This window comes from Muscardinus avellanarius (genome assembly GCF_963383645.1).
Source record: "Muscardinus avellanarius genome assembly, chromosome: 1".
NCBI lineage: Eukaryota > Metazoa > Chordata > Mammalia > Rodentia > Gliridae > Muscardinus > Muscardinus avellanarius.
In genome coordinates, this window is record NC_137786.1 from 31,231,535 (window position 1) to 31,253,240 (window position 21,706).

Consider the following 21,706-nt stretch of genomic DNA (forward strand, 5'->3'; position numbering starts at 1 on the left):
TCCTCCTGTCTCCGCCTCCCAAGCGCGGGGATTACAAGCGTGGGCCACCACGCCCGGCGTGATATTCTATTTTAATCAATAGGATTAGGGACAATGTGCATGGTTTTCCCTATTTTCTTACGGCTATCACTGACATTTCTAGGATTGTTCTTTTGAGGGGGTTGTCTATATTCTATACATTTTTTTCTCAGTTTCCATTTTATTTCTAAAATAGCAGTTTCTGTATTTTAAGTTGAAATTGAATTCAAAAGATAGATTTACCACAGGTTACTGTCTACTTATATAAGTGTAATTATCATCAAATATTGTCTGTTTCTGGAAATCATAATTTAAGACTGAAACCCCAATTCCATTTACAATTACTGGTATAATAGATAAATAGTATGCCTATATTCAAGCTCTTCGTTCTAGAAATAAATTCAGGAAAGTTATGAAAATATATCTTCCTCTGTGTGTGCTTTCTCTATAAAGGATTCAGCTGGTCCCGTTTCGGATGAAGCATTACAAGAAGGTAAAGCTATGCCTGGTACATGAGATATCAAAACAAAACACCCATCATTTGCTTTAGGAATACAAATTGACAAAGATTCATTCAGGGGAAAAATAAGAAAAAAGAGAGATTTGCATAATTGTCTGCACAGTTATTTGACCCAGAGAGCAAGGTAAACCTTGTCTGCAACTGAAGAAAAAAGAAGAAAATTAGAAAGGAATCTTTTTGTTTTCTTTCTTCAAATGTTTGCTCAGTGGTGCTATTGTTAGTAAAACAGCCAGATACCTCCCTGGTATCTCCTGTTGGGGTGTGTGTGTGTGTGTGTGTGTGTGTGTGTGTGTGTGAGAGAGAGAGAGAGAGAGAGAGAGAGAGAGAGAGAGAGAGAGAGAGAGGGAGGGGAGGGGAGGGGAGGGGAGGGGAGGGGAGGGGAGGGGAGGAGAGGAGAGGAGAGGAGAGGAGAGGAGAGGAGAGGAGAGGAGAGGAGAGGAGAGGAGAGGAGAGGAGAGGAGAGGAGAGGAGAGGAGTATTATCAGGGCTCAGGGCTCCCAGGCTGTTGCTGCTTTGCACTGTATTTGGGGAGGCAGCAGGGTCTATTCTCCTCAGCTCACATAGATACTAGTTCCTTTAATAGAGCTAAGTTTTCTTCACCTTGAACAGGATCACAGAACCAAGCTTCCCAAGCCTAAAAAGCTGCCTCCCTGGATCTGGTCTTAACTCCTTCGAATACTTTGTAGAACCACTGAAAGAAAACAGCTTTTAACTATTAAACATCTTTTCTCTCTGTGCTAGTGAAGGCTTAGCTATATGTGCATATCTTGGCACTGGGTATTGGGCCCAAGGGCATTCTGTCTCCTAGCTACAACCCCAGGCCTGTTTTATTTTTATTTTAAAGCAGGGTCTGTCTATGTTGTTAAGAGGCTCACTACACTCTGAGGCTGTCCTTGAATCTGTGATCCTTCCTCTCAGCCTCTCAAGTTCTGAGATTACAAGCATGCACCACCATGCCCAGCTAGGCTTGGCCAAATCAAAGAGCGTCCTTGTGTTCTAGCATGAAGCTCCAGTGTTCTTGTGTCGTCAGCATCATTGCTGTCACCACTGAACAAAGTATAGATTTACTATTACCATGCATTTTTATTAATTTTTGTTTTAGGGGGATGCTAAGGATCAAATCCAGGGCCTCATACATGCTAGGTAGATGCTCTACCACTGAGCTACATCCCTAGCACAGCTAGTTTATTTCTTAAGAGATCATTTTCATTGATTTTACAACTGTTACAGATATTTTATCGCATTTTATTTTAAAACTTCAATTAACTATAAACAAATTTTCCTTATTTTTCCATACATTTTAACTAAAATATCCTCTAACTTCTAGTTATCTGCTTTTAATCATGTTTATTTTCTATAACTTGGTAATACAGGAAAATAGAAATGTGTTATATGAACTTTTTAAAAAATGTTTATAAGAAACTTGGCTTGTTTTCTGAAAAGAGAGCTCAAACAGTGTTAATATATTTCTGGTGATGGTGTTATGTGAAGAGCAGGTCATATGGGAAGGAAGGATAGAAGGGAGGGAGGAAGAGAGAGTTGGAGGGAAGGAAAAATATGGAGCCACACAGTGGCCAGGATCTTAAATGGTGTGCAATGGGAGTAAAAGCCGATGTGGTGATGCTCCTGGTGCTTTCTTCTTCTCAGTATCTCTGGCAGAGACACATCTAATAATCCTTATGTCCAAATCTATAGAGGGTAAAGTATGCATATGGGAACTAGATGTAAATACTAGAAGCTTGTTCTTACTACTTTTCCTATTACTAGATACCAATACAAATATGACATCAAATGCTGAAGAAGTCAAATCAAGTGATAGTTTTACCAGAGTAAGTATTATAATCTAACTTTGGCTACTAGTATATTAAAATGTGCTATAACTTATGGATTTGGGACTTATCTTCAAATGGAGTATAATAGCAATGTTTCTCTCTTGCTTTTGAATTAAATTTGATGATAAAATGTAAGATTATCTGAGTTTACTTGATAGTCATTATATTCCTAATATCCATTATACTGACAGTGGAACTTGGCATTCATTGCCAGGTTAAAAAAAAAAAGTAAAAATGTGCCTTTTTTTTCCATTTCAGACTTATGAAAAATTTATTTCGGAGTATTTTTCTTTACTACTTAATATATGACTTAATTTCCTTCCATACACTTTGTTCACTAAGGAATTTTTTCAGAATTTATCCTTAGCCTTGCTGATGAATTTACAAAAATGTTTTTATTAATCCTCAAAATATTTTTTAACAATTCACTCAATTTTTAATTGTTTTAATTGTTTAATTGTTGTAATAAAATTGTTTAAATTTTAATTGTTTTAATAAAAACTAGCATTTCAATAAATATTATTTCTTTCCTATGTGTGTAAGTATATTTGTCATTAGCTAGAATGACTAGACTAATCAAGTGGGATTTAATTTAATTTTACTACACTTCATTACTTCTATTGTACAATTTATCATAGTAAATAATTTTACAATATTGCATTTTATACTTTTATCAATGCATTGTAATTATATATTAATAAAACTTTCAAAACTCATGAAATAAAGCCAAGAATCAACAAATAGGGAATTAAAGAGTTTCTGTGCAGCCAAGGAAATAATCAAGAATCTGAAAGGAGAGCCTACACAACATGAGGACATTTTTGGCAGCTACTCCTGTAGCAAAGGACTAATATCTAGAATATATAAAGAACTTAAAAAAACTGAAAAAAAAACAAATTACATAATATTTTAGATTTCAAAACTGATTAACAATAGAAAAAAATTGGAAGAATATATACCAAAATATAAACATAATGACTAATGGGGACGGAAGTGGATTTAGAAAAGAAATAAAGGGAAACTAAAATTTTTACTCTGTGCAATTGAAGTATGAATTAGCAGGAAGATTGAGTTTTTTATTATTATATTAATTGAATTATGAAAACCCCTAATCCCATATTCAACTCAATTCAAAACATATTTTTTTCTGAGTATCATTTTAATTATGTGGGATATTATCAGTGAACAAAAGACAAAGTTCCCTGCCCTTATGAAGTCCATGTTCTATGGATCGCACTCGGCGACAGCCTCAGCTACTTAGTGAGGCCCTGTGCAACTCAGTGAGACCCTGTTTCAAAGTAAAGAATAAAAACTAGAGCTGGGGATGTAGCTCAGAGGTAGAATGCCCCTGGGTTCCATCCCCAGTACTGCAAAAAAAAAAAAAAAAAAATAGGAGTAGCTGGCAAAAATTTTCTCCCATTCTCTCAGCTCTCTATTGAAGTTATTGATAAGTTTTCTTTGCTGCACAGAAGCTCTTCCATTTAATGCAATCCCACATACTGATCCTCCTTTTAATTTCTTGTGCCTTTGAGGTCTTGTTGAGAAAGATTTTATGATATATGGCATAAAAGTGAGCTTTTAAGTGGTTTTGAGTAGAGATACAATATCATTTGACATAAAATAGTGCCTAAGATAGACTCTAAGGAAGTCCTTGTTCTAGTGGTATCAAGAAGCTTGTATTGAACTAACCCTCCTACGAATAATGCATAATTATATGTGCCAGAAAAATTGTAACAACTCTTCATATGCAGGCTGAACACAAAGCAGCCAACAAGAAAGTATCAAAAATCACGCAGAAAATTGCTGCAATTTGGCCAATAAAATAAAGAAGGGAACTTCACTGGGCAAAAGCCATGTGGATGTAGGTTGTCCCCGAGGTTGTGCCCCATTCTGCATGGCTCGAGTGACAGGAGTTCATGCAGAATACCCCATCATTCTGGTTAAAAGCATCAGAGGATGCAGTTCTGGATACCAGAGCAGCTGAAAATTAAAGAGGAAGATGTTGGAAGGGTAGAAACCCACCAAGAAGAATCGCAAAGTCTACATAACAAATTTTCTCTACCTGCTTCCCTGACTCCAGAACTGTGTTACTCAGTGTCTTCTTCAGGGAGCAGACCAGTTTGGTAGATTTTTTCCTCCAGACGTTTTGAATCTGACTCTTAAATTAGCTTCATTCTACTGTCCATTGTTTCTTTTCGCAGCTCACTGTGCGTGCTCAGCTTGGGGCACAATCGGAAAAGTTGCTGAAGAAAGGAAAGAGCATTCCTGACACACTGCTGGTGAACATCATGGTAAATGCTATTAAGTATGTAGTGCATTTTTCTTTTTTGTATTTTGTTTGTAATATATTCTAATCACACAAGGTATATGAAAATAACATAGAAACATGGGTCCTTTTGCTTTAAACATCTAATAATAGTTAAATATGAAGATAATATATTTACATAGATGTACATGCCTATATTTAATTTCTTCCCCTTTACCAATCTTGACTGTTTTTTCACTCAGATGTGAATACAGACCAGGTTCAATTTCTTTTGGGGAATTAAAGACTGAATAGTTAGAAAAGCTAAGGAACAGATTACAGAGGAAAGAGATTGTAACCAAATGGTCACATGCAACTTCCTCATTTTATTTTTATTTTATTTTATTCTTTTCAGTAAAAGGGTTGAACCCAGGACCATTCTATTGCTGAGCTACAACCCCAGCCCTGTTTTATTTTTTGTTTTGAAACAGGGTCTCACTAAGTTGTGGAGGGCCCCCTAAGTTGCAAAGGCAGGACACGAACCTTCCATCATCCTGTCACAGCCTCCCCAGTACTAGGATTACAGGCCTGCCCCACCACTCCTGGCTGCACTTTCTCACTTTATGTTTTGGGAAGAGAGGTCAGGAGCTGAGCCCAGGGATCTGAAAGCCTAACAGTGCAAGGTCAGGAAGGCAAAGGTTTCACAGGTAAGAACCCATGCATGGCGCAGAGATAGGTGATGGGGTAAAGAAAAAAGCCTCTCATTTTATAGTTTCTCCGGCTTCCTTTCCAAAAAGGAAGCCTTCCTTTGTTAAAACAGAAAAGAAAAGAGATGATAGATCAGTTGATCCTTACAATAAAGAAAGGAAACCAAGCAGGATGGGAACGAGTTAAAGGCTCCTGTGAAACTGCCAGAGAGCTCAGAGTGGCTGTGGTGTATCAGAGCACTGGATGACAGGAAGGAGTTTGAGAAAGTTTTGCTTTGTGCTGGAATAAACAACTCCTCAGTGTTTTCTTAAAAGACTACATTAAAAATTTAGGTTTCCTTCTTGGTTATGCTAGATCTAGAAATGGACCACAGGGCTGCTGTCCTCAGAGCCAGAAGGAGCCTCACTCCGATAGTTGTAACATTTCTCAGAACTGGCATAAAGCATATTTCAGCCCCGGAATTCTCTGTTCAAAGAAAATAAAATGAATATGAAAAGCACCAAACATAAAGGAAATCTTCAATTTGGTTTCAGTGGAGCTGGAAATCTGCACGCCATTGCCAAAACTGCATCCCCTTTCCAGCACCACCATGCCCACTTCCCCCAAGGCACCCCCAGAGAAGGGCCATTGGTTCCAAATCCTTTGATCTAGTCCAGCAAGGAAAGGGATGGAATGTGTTCCAGTTACAAATTTGGCGATTGGTGCTGCCTGAGCCAAAGCCCAGATCTCTTGACTCTAGGGCATCTGGTGTCCTCACTCTACTACCAAACAAGTCTGGCCCTGACCTCTCTCAGGGCTGGCAAGGTACTCAAGGACCCATATTCTTACCTTAGGCCAAGGAATCAACAAATCCAATCTATGCAAAAGGCTTCGCCAAGCTCTGAAAAGCAAAAGCAGTCTTTTCCTGCTCTTAATAACCTGATGGGGAAAATATAGGCAGCAACCTGAGAGAAGCTTCCTATTGTGTGGGAGTCGCTGAATTTGGGGTCGTCTGCAGCTTTATGACCTTGAACAAGAATGAGATCTCTCTGCACCTTAATCTTTCCACTTCTTCCTTGCTAAACTATCAGAAGGACCACACTCAGGTACCACAGCAGATATAAAAACCTCTGGAAAGAGGATTCTGTTGTTTAATATGAATTCTAGCAGAGAATGAAATGAAATCATACCTTTTAATCCAAGGACCCAAAACTCAATTTTGTATAATTTAGGAGTTTAGAAGAATAAAGTTGAAATCTATGCTTTTTCCACATTATTTCCTCATTGTAAACTAAAATAATAATTCTTGGAAAACCTCTTCTCAATAGAAGGCCTTGTGCTGAGTGGAAAAATCCAAAAAGTGGTCCTTATCCTTCAGCAACTTATAATGTAATTGGAAGTTTTAAGAATGGATTACTTGAAATCTTTAAATTCAGAATATTCCACTTGTATGGTGAAATGGATGAAAGTAAAGGAGCTGAGATCAGGCTGTTGTGACTCCATGCAGGAGTAGGTGGGGAAAGAAGATCTCGCCAGGTTGGCCATGTGAGCATCCAATAGGTACTGAGCTCTATGCTGGATTAACTTAATGGGTCATTTCAGTTCATCCTCATGACCACCCTGTGAGATATGTTACCCCTTGTATAGAGAAGGAGCCCAAGGTGCAGAGGCAAACCAGCCTATGAGCACAAGAGAGAAAATGCTTTGCAAACCTAACAATAAGGAGGTCAGTTTGTTTGACATTAACATTCAAAATTGTGAGAAATAAGAACTTACAGAGAAATAAGATATGGTCAATTTTAAGTAGAACATTTAGGTCTCTTGAACCAACTTGGAGGGCAGCAAGGATCTATAGAAGCCTTAAGCAAGGGATAATTCATTAAGGAATGGGATGTTGGCAGCACACTAGAAAACCAAACCTTAGCTATAAAAATCCAAAGGAAAGATGAAGGCAAGGTTCAATGTGTTACGATTTGTAAAGTGCTGTATCTACCAAAATGTTAATGGATTGTTCTGTTTTGACTTAGTGAGATTCCTATGAGCGAGAGCTGGATTCTTGATGGATTCCCAATGACAGTTAACCAAGCACAGCTTCTGGAAGAAGCTCTCACCGGCTACAACAGAAACGCTGTAGAAACAGAGGGAAAGAAAACACAAATATCCACATTGGCTGTTGATCCCACAAGTTCCAAAGAAGTACCTCTCCCCCCTTCTGCATTTGACTTTGTCATACTGTTAGATATTTCAGATACTTCCTCATTGGATCGCATGAATCATATCATGGGTAAGCCTGACATCTTTAGATTCTGTCCCCACTCTGTTTTACAACCAAAATTCTTTGTTTTAGTTACTCTTTGATTGGGCTCATGAATATTCCCATTTATTTTTATAAGTGAGTAAGAAAGAATCCATTTGGGCCTTTCAAAGAATTATCTAGTTAAGCATATTTGCCTTTTGCTTTGACTATTAGTGGTTAGCACAAGCCAAACTGGGAGCTAGAGGAGAACTCTGGGGCCAACTTTAGGCATCTCACTGGAACTTTCCAAAAAAATTGGCATCTTCCCTGGCACAGAGCTGCCTTCTTGGAAATTTCTTTCATAGAGGAACTCTTTGTTGCTATCTAGTGCATCTGGGAGGGTCACGCTGGTGATGGTCATAAGCCATATCCATGCTGTAAGAAGGATCTGGCGACACCCTTTCTTGAGTGGTGTATTAACTCTGAGGAGCAGGTATCAACTGGCTGAAGTCCTAATATGGTGGGTTGAATATTTTGATAAATTTATGGTTTTTCCTCAACTTTGAAATGAAATTACACAAATTAAATACACATGAGTAAAAGTGTATATTCTTAAGCCCTGGCTTCTACCTCATGAGGTATTTGAGCTTGGGAAAATTACTTTATTGTCTTATTTTGTTTTGGTTTGGTTTTGGTTTTGGTTTTTGAGATGAGGACTCATTCTATGTGCTAGTCTCAAACTCATATGCTTAAGCCACCCTCCCACTTCAGCTTCTTAAGTAATTCGGACTGCTGACTTGTGCCAATGCACCTCATTGTTTTAAGCCTTGGTTTTACAACATGCATGATAGATTGGCTCATCATATTTTTAGAGGTATTAAAGGAAATTAGAAGATGGATGTGGTGATACACACCTATAGTCCCAGTACTTGAGAGGCTGAGACAGATGGTTCGCAGATTTGAAGACAACTTAAGCAACTTAGCTAGACCCTCAGAAATGTAGTGAGACCCTATTTAAAATTAAAAAAAAAAAATGCCAGGCATGGTGGCGCACACTTGTAATCCCTGTTCTTGGGAGGCTGAGACAGGAGGATCTCACAGGTTCAAAGCCAGCCTCAGCTACTTAGTGAGGCTCTCAGCAACTTAGTGAGACCCTGTTTCCAAATAAAAATATAAAATGGGTCTGGGAGTATATCCCGGATGCAGAAAGCCCCTGGATTCCACCAAGAAAATAAAAATTTAAAAATTAAAAAAAATAAAAAGGGCTGGGGTTGTAGCTTGGAGGTAGAATGTTTCTGGGTTTAATTTCTAGTACCACACACACAAAAAAAGAAAGACAAATGATTTGAATCTGGTATATAACATGCATGAAGTAAATACATCCAGAAAATTTGTGGAAGACTTTGAAATGAACAAAAGATCATTGGATATCTTTCCAATAGAAAGCTGAATATTTCTACTGGACACTTTGAGGTATATGCTTATATTGAAATCTATGCCTTTCATTGCCTTTAACTGGGATTTTCTACAATTCCACTGTTGTAAAAAATCAATAGTACTCAAAATGGTTTCTGTTCATAAAATGCAAATAAATTTTATTCAGTTAAGACACAATTTTTCTACATTATTTCCTATAAAAAGATTATTCCAAATTATACACTGTTTTATAGATAATAATCACTTTTTTCATTTAGTAACATCTATCTCAACATTCCTGTTATAACTTCTCATTTGAAGTTATAACATCCTACCAGTTTCCTCATCAATCAAAGAATTAAATGCCTTTTACACATGATCAAAATACATTTATTTGGGAATCTTGATCTTAGCTTTTTGATATACTATCCTTTAACAAATAATAACACTGTTCTTTCTTTACAGATGTTACTACTAATAGAATACTCAGAGCTAGGAAATATCTAAGGAATCATCTACTTCTGTGCTTTGACTTATAAGACAGAATTTAAAGCATGAGCCCTTGACTTGTCTAAGATTCCACTCATTCTTATTTTTGGATGTTTAGTTTGAGATTTTATTTGCATTGTTTCCTTAACTGAAATGACAAAGCTATTAGATATTATTTTAGCTATTGAGCCCAGTGGTTTAAACAAATTTAAAAAGAGAGAAATTACTCCTCTGCACTAGGAGGCATACTGACTATAGTGATTGCTCTGGTAGTGCATCTAACTTTCATTTCTATTCAGGGGATAGATTAGGATAGGCAGAGAATACTGCCAATCCATGGCCATCTGGTGGCAGAACAGGGTCCTGAACATTAAGATCAATTTGATCTGAAAATTGCATATAACATAGTCAGACACAACCTTTGAGTGAGAAAGTCTCTGAAAGCTTATTATAGCTCTACAGGGGCCTCTGAAGGTTTGCCCACTTCCTGGGACTCCATTGGAAAAAAAAAAATTGTTGTATGCTTCAAAAGCAGAACGAAATCAATTGGCATAAATTTTTTCAAGAAACCTAGTTTGAGTTTTTTCAATTTCCTATCAAAATACATGATCATCAATTCTGGAAAAGTTGTGAAAGCTGATGTAGCATGTAAATGTTCTAATTTTCTAATTTTATACCCTTGACTTATGACTAGAATTAAAATATTATTTCTCCACTATCCCAAGAAGAGTATTTCCTTTGTCAAACTTTGGGCACATATCTATGTAAATAATTTTGTAAATCTGTCCTCAGAAGTTTTAAAGTAATGTCATTATTCTAGTTTTATTATATATTTATAATATTACCATAAAATTTCCCAATTTGAAGAAAATGGAACCCAGTGCTTGAGGATATCCATCCAAACCATGAAAAGTAGTATGAATGAAATAACTATTTCATGGTTCTTACTCCTTTGGATCAAAATTGAGCGTGAAAGTATATTCACAACTTTGAAAGTCCATCTGTATTTTTCATATTTAAGTATTTAAAGCTATGAAAAGTGTTACTTTCTTACATCTTAAGATTTTTCTCTCTTCGAATTTAAAATTTGCATAGCTTTTAAAAGATTCTTTTGCCAATTTACTCCCTTATCTAAAGCAAGACTCCACTTAAACCATTTTAGACAAAGGAAAGGCTATATATCTAAAATATCTTGTTCATTCACATATCCATTGAACATATATTCTTGCTTGCTAAGTGCTAGACACTGTGTTAGGCATTGGTGATAGATAAATACATGAAAAATGAATCTTGCCTCCAAAGAGATTAGTGCAGATAATAGATGAGCACCAAGGGATATGTAGAGTTGTGCTTTCCAACATGGTAGCTGCTGTGGCTACTTAATTGAAATGAGTAAAGGAAAAATGTAGTTGCTCGGCCACACCATTCACAATCCATGTACCTGAGTGGCAAGGACCACCCTAAGGGTAGCACTGCTGCACAATGCCCCCATCATCTCAGAAAGTTCTAAAGGACAGCACTGGCAGCATGGCGGCAGCTGAAGTGGTTCGCTAGTAAACGTTTATCTAATGTTTGTAATGTGCCAGCCACTAGTAATATAAAAATAAAGAGCAAGTCCCCATTCTCCAGTAGTTTACAGAGTAAGGTGAGGAGAAATAAAGTGAGCTAAATATTATAATGTGTATTTTTACATGCTACAACAGACATGCGTGCCATGGGGGGAGGTCAGCCAGACCCCAAAAGGGAGCCAACTAGAGAGAAAAGAATTGTCAAGTGAGCACAAATCATTCATGTAGAAAACAGCAAAAACCACAGTCGGGCTGAGAGACAGTAGACTGCACAGGAATGGTATGCCTGGAAAGTGGGCAGGAGCTGGACATAGTGGTGTACACCTGTAATTCCAGAAGTTGGGAGAATGAGACGGAATTGCAGTTCCCAAACCAGCCTAACCACTAGCAAAATGCATCAGCAACTTAGTGAGGCCCTGTTTCAAAATAAAAATAAAATAGGGCTGGGGTGTGGCTCAGGGTAAAATGTCTCTGGATTCAACCTCCAGTACTAAAAAGAGAAAGAAAAGTGCATAGGATCAATAGGAAGAAGAATGAGAACAAAAGCAATTAAATTAGTTAGAAAAGTATTACCATTTAAAAAACAACAAATATATATGACAGGAGCAAGAGGTGAGGAACGGTCGGATTTAAGTGTCATTTAGGGTGTTAACTTCAGAACTGAGTCAGCAGCAAGGATGAAATACGTAGCACAGGGAGACCTTTCTGACTTGCCCAACTCTTTACATGCTGATACAATTCACTTAGATAATATGAAAAGAAATTCCTAGGGTTTCTTTTGGGATGTTGATCTTAAAAGTCCCCATGGGACAATTAAACTAAGACAGTCCAAAATCAGTTCTATAAATGGTTGTAGATATCAGGAGGTAATTGTGTGCTAATAAAGATTTTAGGGTGGGGAGCATCATCTAGAAAGAATGCATGAAAAAAGATGAAATCTTCAGAATGTAATGAGGACATCAAGTGAAGGGCCTTTAAAAGCGACAGTTAGAGAGGAAGAACACTATAGAGAGTAATGTTTCATAAGCACAGAGAGAACAGATTTTCAAATCAAAGATGCTTCCCAGTCTCCCTCTCAGGCCAGCCTGGGCCCATTCCCTAGGATGGGGTGCAGCCTGCTGTCCTGCGATGCTTGAGGTGCATGGGAAGACTGAAGAACATCCCATACACTCTACATCAACCAAGGTGGGCTGCTAAGTCGGAGCATCCGTTCAGCCATGACTGCAGAGATGAACTCAAAGTCAACAGACAGGGGACCATGGAGACCTAAGGAAAGGAGATGCCAGGATAGGAGAATGGCTGTCAGAACAGGAAAGTAGGTGGCTTTCCCTGTGATTAGCCAGTGCCCCAGGCCGAGGGTCAGCCTGAGAAGGAGCAGCAGTGTGCATCATGCAGCAGAGGGACTGAAAAGTTTTGAGATGAGGAGCTAGATGCTAATCCACTGTGTCTTACGGTAACTACAAAGGGACATGAGGGGCCTTTGGGGGAATAATGCTGGTTTCTTTATCCAGATGCTAACTATCTTCAGTTTATGAACTCATCAAGCTGTTTATTCATAGATACATTCTTTTCTGAGCAAGCATAAATGAATGGAGAGTATAAAAATTTAAAAAGTCTAAAGTCTTGCATAATATTTTCTGTAATGAAATCCCTTCTTGTACACTCTGAAGTTTGGGGACAGTAATAGAATCCTAATTCTACTTAACAAATTTTGTTGTGAATATAAAATAACATAAGGTGTATGAAAGCATATAAGAACTGTTTGTTAAATTCTACCTATGTATGCTATGGAGAAATCAAGTAAGATAAGGACTGAAACACGTTTATTGGCCTTGGTATTTTTGGATACTGGCATGAGTGGGGATGGGCGATACTGGACTGCTGTGGATGGAGGCGAGAACGGAAGGAGGAAGTGAGGTGTCAGGAGAGATAGCAAGAAGTTTATCTCCAAAAAAAAGGAAGAAATGGTGACAGTATTATGCTTTTGTTTTTTATTTTATTTTTCTCATTGTGTTCACTTTACGAAACTATTTCCTATATATGAAAGAGCTAAGTTGATTTTTGAGCCAGGGAATTAGTGAGAATACATGATTGTGTATCTTTCTCCAAAAATATCTTCCACAGTGTAAGCTTGGGAAAAGAGATAAATATCATATAAAGCTGGTGTAGCCGAAGGACACAGCAATCAAAATTGTTAGGTAAAGAGAGAAGTTGAAGTGTCAACCATGCAATTTAGGTTTGCTAGAGAATACAGAATAACACTGGTTAATTTGGGGTAAAGGATTTATTTATTTATTTTGTGGTACTGGGGATGGAACCCAGTGTCTTTCTACCTCTGGGCTAAACTCCCAGAGCTATTTTATATTTTATTTGGAAACAGGGTCTCACTAAGTTTCTGAGAGCCTCACTGAGTAGCTGAGGCTAGCTTCAAACCTGTGCGATCCTCCTGTCTCAGCCTCCCAAGTCCTGGGATTACAAGCCTGCGCCACCACGCCTGGCTTGGGTAAAGGATTTAGAAATGTAATAATTGGTTCATTGTTTAAGAGGTGTTTCATCTCTGCAGGAGTACTAGGACCAGAATGATGTTAAGGTTACAGATCTTCAGGATTGTGAAGTTGGAGCTTTTAAAGGGCATTACAAGATAAAGTGGCCATGGTAGTGAGGACCAGAAGTAGAAAGATGGGAAGGGGGCCAGTATCTGGGTATAGTTGGAAGAGAAAGGGATTAAATCAACTTTGGGAAGTCCTTGGCAATGTGAGGTAGTGACCAAATGACCACGAGGTGGTGCATGTTAGCATCCCCAGAGAAGAGCTCCCACCATTTTCTTCAGTCACCTATTCCATACATGGGGAACAACAGAGTACTACTATGCCTGTGAGGGTCCTTAATTTTCTTGACTACTATTAAATCACTCTTCAATGCTATTTTGCTTTGTATTTCTATTTTTTTTTTACTTTAGTTCAAGGCTTTCTTTTCTGGCTTTAAATGTAATGGATTTTATAAACAACCAAGAAAATCATACTATTCTGTATTCTAAATCTATTTCATCTTGTTCTATCAAGACTGTAGATGGGGAACAACTGATTACTATACCATATGAGGGTCCTTCAGTTTTTAATGCTATTAGTTCACTCTTCAGTGCTCTCTTGCTCTGAGTGATTATAATTTCTTCTAATCTAGTTCCAGGCTTTCTTTCCTCTAACATTTTCCCTTTATTCTAAGTTTAGGAGTATCCTGTATTTTATACCAATAATCCAGAATATGATTCAATCAGAGATGTTGACATTGGTTTTTTGTGTGTGTGGACTATTTATTATGTCCATATTACAGGGAGACATGAGGCTAGAAAGAAACAAATTATTTTATGATATGTACTAAATATAAACAATCATATACATATTTGACTCCATGAACAGCTTGGTTATTTCACTCTTTTTACTTCACAGTGTTGATCTTTTTTCCTTTCCAAGTTTGTTATACATAGTGAATCCATTCATAGTATCAAACTTTTCAGACAAAGAGACCTCTGGAATAAAATATTTATTGAACTGTTAAAGATCCTTACCAAAACTTAGAGTGACTGCTCCTGGAACAAATTCTCTAAGCTACCAGCAGCATGGGCATATAGCAGTTGAAAAAATGTTTACTGATCTAAGGAGCTGGAGTATTTCATAATGAAATTTTAGGAAGAAGAATCCTAAGTTACTTAAGTTAAACCTAAACTGGATATAGATACAAGGAGGAAGACAGTGTAAATCAGGCAGAGTCCTGGGATATCCATTGAGAAGGTTTTGCTGCTTCTTGATTGGTTCTAAAAGCAGAATGTGACGTAACCTTAAGGGATTGGTAATCTCCTATATATAGTAAAGAAATATGTATCTTCTTTTTTTTCTTTGTCTGTGTTCATTTTCTTTACTCCTTCGTCATATAAACTAAGTTTACGGCAACTCCGAATTCTCCTCTTTTCAGTAATGAATTCTAAGATTCTCTACATTGAAACTACCATTCCTCTTTAATGTATTTTACCTAATTTCCCTCAATTTTCAAGAAAAATTTGAATTCTCATTGCAAAACTATATTCTTTCAACATAATGTTAAATATTTTCCAGTAGTATTGGGCCAAAGATAGGACCATATCTATTATGCATCTTGCATAAGTATTTTGTAACAGTAAGTAATAACTTTGATTGGTTTAGAATATTTTCAAATTAAGTACTTTTCATACTGTAGCTGAAGAATTTTCACCTGAAATTTCTAATAAAGTTACCAATCAACAAGAAGGTGAAGAAAGCCAGGATAAGGATGGAGACCAGAACTTAAGAGACCAGATACAACACAGGTTAGTTTTAAACTAAATGCCATGCTCCTTGTTCCTTACTCTTTGAAAAGACTGATAATTAGTCACTTTGGAATAATTAAATCTAGAACTACATATATATGTATAAATACATATATTTTAATCATCAAATTATTTAATCATCATCTCTAAATATGTATGTATGTACGTATGTATGTATGTATGTATACAACTAAGTAGTTTTGGTGTTGAGTTAAATATTTATGTGAAAGCTTTCATATTCAGAGCGCAAGCCATAATATTCTGGAAAAAGAAGAATTCAGCAGACAACACTTCCTTTAGTGAACTTTTAATTATATAGAATTCAGTCCTCATTAAGGAAACACTAGTGAAAATCATGGAAATTCAAATAACTGAACATCAGACTATAGAGTGAAGTTTTAATGCTAAGATGAGATTTTGTGGCATTCTTTCGGCTATGTGTAATTTTCCTTTGGAAAAGAAAAAATTCAGACAAAATTATACAATTTTATGAAACCCTAAGAAGTCTAAAAATATGAAGTGAGGCAAGGAAGAGTAATTTGAGCTATACATTAAGGCTACCTAGTCTCTTGGAATTAAAAAAAAGTTCCAAGAACACTTTTGAGTATAAAGAATAATTCTGAACCATCTATACTTACTCAAAGACCTATTCAATTTCTATCTCCAGGGAAAAAAGCAAATGACCTGGAAGGATCAAGCTAAGGATACCATTAGAAGAGTGCTCAGAGCTATTTTACTATTAGTACAGATAATGTTTTCTTAGATTTCTAAATTGAGAACTGAAGGTACATTAATGCTCTCCTGCATTGGTGATATTCTCAAATCTTCTTTTACTCTTTTATACATTTAAAAATATGTCTTAATGGCATTAAACAATTTCTTCTTTAAATCATATAACGTCCCATTGCCTATAGATGTCTTAAAGTTGTCTTTTCCGGTTGATGTTAGTCCGCTTTTTGTCACTGTAACTAAAACACCTGACATAACCAACTTAAAAAGAGGAAAGATTTGCTTTGGTTCATGCTTTCAGAGGTTTCAGCCCATGGTTTCCGGGCCCCTTGGCTTTGGGCCTGATGTAAGGCAGAAGAACATCACAGCTAAAGGACATGGAGGAGAGTTGCTCAGCTCATTGCATCGGGAAGCAGAGAAAGCAACAGAGAAAGGGGCTGTGGGACAAGATACACACTTCCAGGCACACCCTCAGTCATCCACCTCCTCCAGTAAGGCCCTCATCACGTACAGTTTCTGACACCTCCCACTTAGTTCATTCAGCAGTGATAGATTATTTGATGACATTATTGCCTTCATAATTCGATCATTTTCCCAGAGCCCCACCTCAGAGTCATGCTGCACTGGACATGGAGGCTTCAACGCATGAGTTTTTGGAGGACTCTTCCTATCTAAAGCCATAACAAGCTTCAACTATATAGGCAGCCCACTTTTTCATTGTACATGTCAAATATATCAAGCTTACTATCACAATTAATGTTTCACTCACATCTTTCAACCAGTATAAGAACATCACATAATATTTTTTTTTTGTAGAATTGTAGGCTTCTTGGACAACTGGCCTATGTTGGAGCAATGGTTTTCAGAACCAGTAAATATTTTGATAAAAATCAATGCTGAAATAGATAAAGAACATCTATGCCAGAAAGTAAAAGAAATTTTTGTAACTGAAACAGTGAAAAAAAAGAATAAAGGTAATTAATTTATTTATAGTTTTGAGGTTAAATAACTAACATATGTGGTTTTAATGAGTTTAGAAAGATATAAAAGTATGATTGCAAATATCTGTCTTGGATTTTGATTTTTCTTTGTGCGTGTGTATTCTGAATCTGACTTGAGTTCTATGCTGCATATGTTTCTGAATAAAATAGCTCTCTCTTCCTTTTAAGTTAATTTAATCCAAAAGAAGTCATTGCTCTAAAAACATTATTTTCACACTTTAAAAAAATGACAAGAAATACCAGAGTTTAAATTGGGGATGTTAATAACATTGTATACCCAGGAATATATACAACCTTTTGTGTCAATTAAATATCATTAAAGTAAAAATTAAAGATGCTATATGGAAGATTAAATGTTTAAATTTGTTAACTTCAGCATTATAAGGAAAATGTCTGTGTTTCATCCTTAGGATGAGAAGAGTAGACGAATTACCCTAAATCTTATTTTTATATGAAATTATTGATTATTAATTTTTTTCTTTATTAGCCTGTTTCTTTAGTATATCTTCCCCACATTAAACCAGCTGTACCTCTTCCTTCCTTCATTCAACCAATAATTGCCCAACTTTCTGAATATTATTGGAAAATATATTAAAAGGGATCTTAAACTCAATCCAATGCTAGATTTCCATTGGTATTTTACCATTGCAAAATGATTTAAGAAAGAAATCTTCCCTTTTTATCAACTGACCCTAATTATATTGGCAACTACAAATTCTTGCTATAATAAAAAAAAATGGTCAGAGTTAGTGAGATCAGGATTCTAAAGTTGCTTTGTTAGTACATTGTCACTAGGTTTATAACCCAACTACTATGATGTATCAGTAAACTGACACCCAGGTAGAGTGAACTGCATCCTGAAGGCAAAGGGCCACGGCAATGAGGAGCCTTGAGAGACACCAACCAGCATCCGGGCTGGCTGTCTCCTCTGCCCCGGGATACACTCTTTATGTAACCACCAGGCTTGCTCCATAACTTTCTCACCTCTTTACTCAAATGTCAGTGAGCAGAGTCCACCAGGCTAAGTGCTCAGCATCACCAACCTTAGAACACAACCTTAGAACACAGCTACAGATCCCCTTTATTCTGTTCATTTCTATTCCTCCATAGGGAATATCACTTCCCAATCTTTTGTGTAAATCAAGTTGTTAATCATGTTTATGGTTTCCCACCTCCTGCTGCAATACAAGCTTCACAGGGGCATTGATGTTTCTCTGTGGTTTTGCTGTTGCACCTGCAGCATCCAGATCTGTGCCTAGTATCGTTTATAGTTGTCATTATCGAATTAGTAGTAGTAATAATAGTAGAAGTAGTAGTAATAGTAGTAGTAGTACTAGTAGTAGTAGTAGCAGCAGTAGTTTCACTTGAAAGTTATAACCTTCAAGGCATAAATGAGGTGTAATAAATAGTCATTGTATGACTGGGCATAGTGGTATATGCCTGTAGTCCCAAATACTTGGGAGGCTGACGCAGGAGGATCACTGAGCCTAGGAGTTCAAGACTACCCTGGGTAAAATAGCAAAATCTCATCTAAAAAAAAAAAAAAAGCTGAGCATGGTGGCTCATGCTTGTCATCCCAGTACTTGGGAGGCTCAGACAGGAAGATCACAGATTCACAGCCAGCCTCAGCAACCAAGACCCTGCTTCAAAATTAAAAATAAAAAGGGCTAGAGGTATAGTTCAGAGGTAGAATGCCCCTGGTTGCATCCCCAGTACCAAAATAATAATAATAATAATAATAATAATAATAATAATAATAAACCATGAGTGAATAAGACTTAACTGAAGTCACACACAGTCCACTATTCTGAGTGCTTCTATGTATTGGTTTATATTAGTATTGCACATTTCCTTCAACTTGTATTCTCTCCCCACCCCCACCTCTTCTGCCACATTGCTTTTAACTTTCTCTTTATGTATTTTTAAACTTGCTTTCTCACTTAAAATTTTAAATTATTCTCTATTTTTCTGTTCCTTTCATTAGTTAGTTCTACACTGTGGCTCTTATATTTAGCACCCTCTCAGCAGCCCTTTATATCTGTTCCATACATGTGCATACAGACGTGCACACACACACACACACACACACACACACACACACACACACACCATTATCCCTCTTACCCTCATCATTACCACCCTATCAAGAGGCAAGAGACACTATATTTCTGACCAAGTATAGAAGGTCTAAACTCTTAGCTCTAAGGACTGCATGATTATGGGAGTAAGTGTACTTTATCCATAAGTGTAATTTTATATTTATTTCTGTTTCTCTTAGTTCAAGTGAAATAGTGGGTGTCTGGAATCCCTAATAAATGTTCATTCTTATCATCCTTTTGAAGTTGAGAAGAAATTAGAAGAAAAAGAAGCTGAGAAAAAAGCAGCAGTTTCCCCTGCTGAGTCGACTCCTACGCCTCCTCCCCCACCTCCTCCTGAACCAGAAAAAGAGAAGGAAGTTCATTCTCAGAAAGAGCCTTCAAAAACCCCTTCTGCCAAAGGAAAACGACAATCAGGTGACTGACAAGAGTGATTTACGGTCCTGTTTGCTGGTTTTTTATTTTCACTTAGAAAAAGAATTACAATTCACAGCTTCAGTACATTTATCTAGATAGAACTTTGGCAGCTGTAGTCAAGACAAAGATCTACACTCAGGAGTAGAAGAGCACTCCCCCGTTTGGGGTGCTGTGATGGGAATTGAACCCAGGAACTCTCAGCTGAACAATTCCACCACTGAACTATACCCTACATATGAAAAAAAGCCTCTTCATAGTTAAAAACGTCTTCACACTTAGGTCAGCTGATTAGAACAAGACTACAGATAGAAAGAGGAAAGTCCCAGATTAAAAGTAATTTAGAGGAGATCAAGAAGAAAAATGTCTGCTGAGCTCTAGACTTACATTTAGGTAAAGAATGATAATATCTCAATAAAATGAGAGAGCATTGTCAGTTATGTGTAAGAATAAGGGAACCCATCAATAGCTTTTGCTAGACACGAGACATTGTATTTAACTATAAATCTTCAGAGTTATATGATTATAGAAGGAAAAATAAAAGCACCAACATCTCAGTACACTTACACATTTTGGGATCTGTAGATGAAGAGTCTGTAGAGGATATTTTTTTGTTTAAATTCTTTTCAGATCCTTAACTACTAAGAACCATGAGTCTAGCATTCAGTGGTAGACAATGACTATAACGATCAGAGTAATGTGCTCACTTGTTACGATGCGTGGTATCAGTAATGTGAGTATCAGTTCTGTGTTTGTACATAAAACATAAGTGGCTCTGGTTTTAGCTTTATAAATGGCTGTGTGTATAGTTACATAAATTTATCTAAGTATTCTTCAGGTTTTATCATTACTGTCTTTCTACATGCTCTAATTTTCTGCTTCATGGAGATTTGAGATGAATCTAAATCGTTTAATCACATAAGTTTATTTATATTAAACAAGGAAAATTGAAACCATTAGAAACATATATTACGGTGTGTAAAAGACCATTTTCACTCTGTGTGATGCTACATACCTGCAAACCCAGTACCTTGGGAGGCTGCGACACAAGGATCACAGGTTCCAGGACAGCCTCAGCAACTTAGGGAGATTCTCAGCAATTTATGGAGAGACACTGTTTCCAAAATTAAAAAAAAAAAAAAAATAGGGCGAGGAGTATAACTCAGGGGTAGAATGTCTCTGGATTTAATCTCTAGTGGCACACACACTAAAAAAAGACAAGAGCATTTTACTCCAGCGATTGGGGCTTAAATAAACCAAAATTTAAAAATCATAGAAAAAGTCTTTACCATGTGACAATAAAACACAAAGCCAGAAATCAATTGTACATTCTTTTTCTAATTCCTCATTAGAAATATAAAATATAAGCCAGGTTTGGTGGTGCATGCCTGTAATCACAGTACTTGGGAGATTGAGATAGGAGAATAGGAGGTTCGTGACCAGCCTTAGCAAGTTAGAAAAGTTCTCCACAATTTAATGAAACCGTGTCAGAATAATAACAAAAAATAGGGATGAGGGTGAAAAAAAGAAAGATAAATATAAAATGTAAATCAAAGGTCTGTAAGAAAATGGAAAATGCTGTTTAGAACTGAGGAAGACAATTTCCACAGTGGCTTAAATTAGCCTGGAGTTATCCAACAGGGTCCTTCAATGACGGGCCTGTTCTACGCACCTCTCCCTCCCCCTCATCTTGCTAGCAATCAGAGTATCAGTGCATTTGACCAGTTCCCTGAAACCCATCTTCAGTGCTTCTGATGATGACACAGCTCAGTCCTTATGTTTCTCAAGTTTATTTGCTATTTTAAACTTGTATTCTTGAACACTGTGCATTGGAGGAATAATAAATCTATTGTTGCTTCAAAGAGTGGTTGTGCCTGTCTCCTTTCTTTCCAACAAGAGTAGGGCTAGTGTCTGATATTCAAAAAATATATACGAAAATATTTATCTCTAGAGACCTAATTGCTGCCATCCAACAATAGCACATTACTGGTCGGAAATCTTGGTGCTACTCCTGGGCATCTACGGAGCTTTAGAGCAGAGAGCACCATGCAGCTTGGTTTAGAAGTTTAGGTAGGAAAGTTTCTAGCAGGTTCTCTTTTTAATTTTATATAAGTAA

The 21,706-nt window shown here is 36.9% G+C and overlaps 1 protein-coding gene across 1 annotated transcript in view; it reads left to right on the forward strand.

The window, feature by feature from the left end:
- The window catches only part of SPEF2 (sperm flagellar 2), a gene marked incomplete at both ends in the record, with an annotated part of 204,416 nt that overhangs the window by 72,828 nt on the left and 109,882 nt on the right, over positions 1–21,706 (forward strand). Inside the window, 5 exons of the mRNA XM_080719700.1 lie at positions 4,572–4,675; positions 7,330–7,586; positions 15,242–15,350; positions 16,896–17,053; positions 19,423–19,593. Of these exons, the coding sequence (XP_080575826.1) occupies positions 4,572–4,675; positions 7,330–7,586; positions 15,242–15,350; positions 16,896–17,053; positions 19,423–19,593 (799 nt within the window). The remainder of the gene's footprint in view (positions 1–4,571; positions 4,676–7,329; positions 7,587–15,241; positions 15,351–16,895; positions 17,054–19,422; positions 19,594–21,706) is intronic.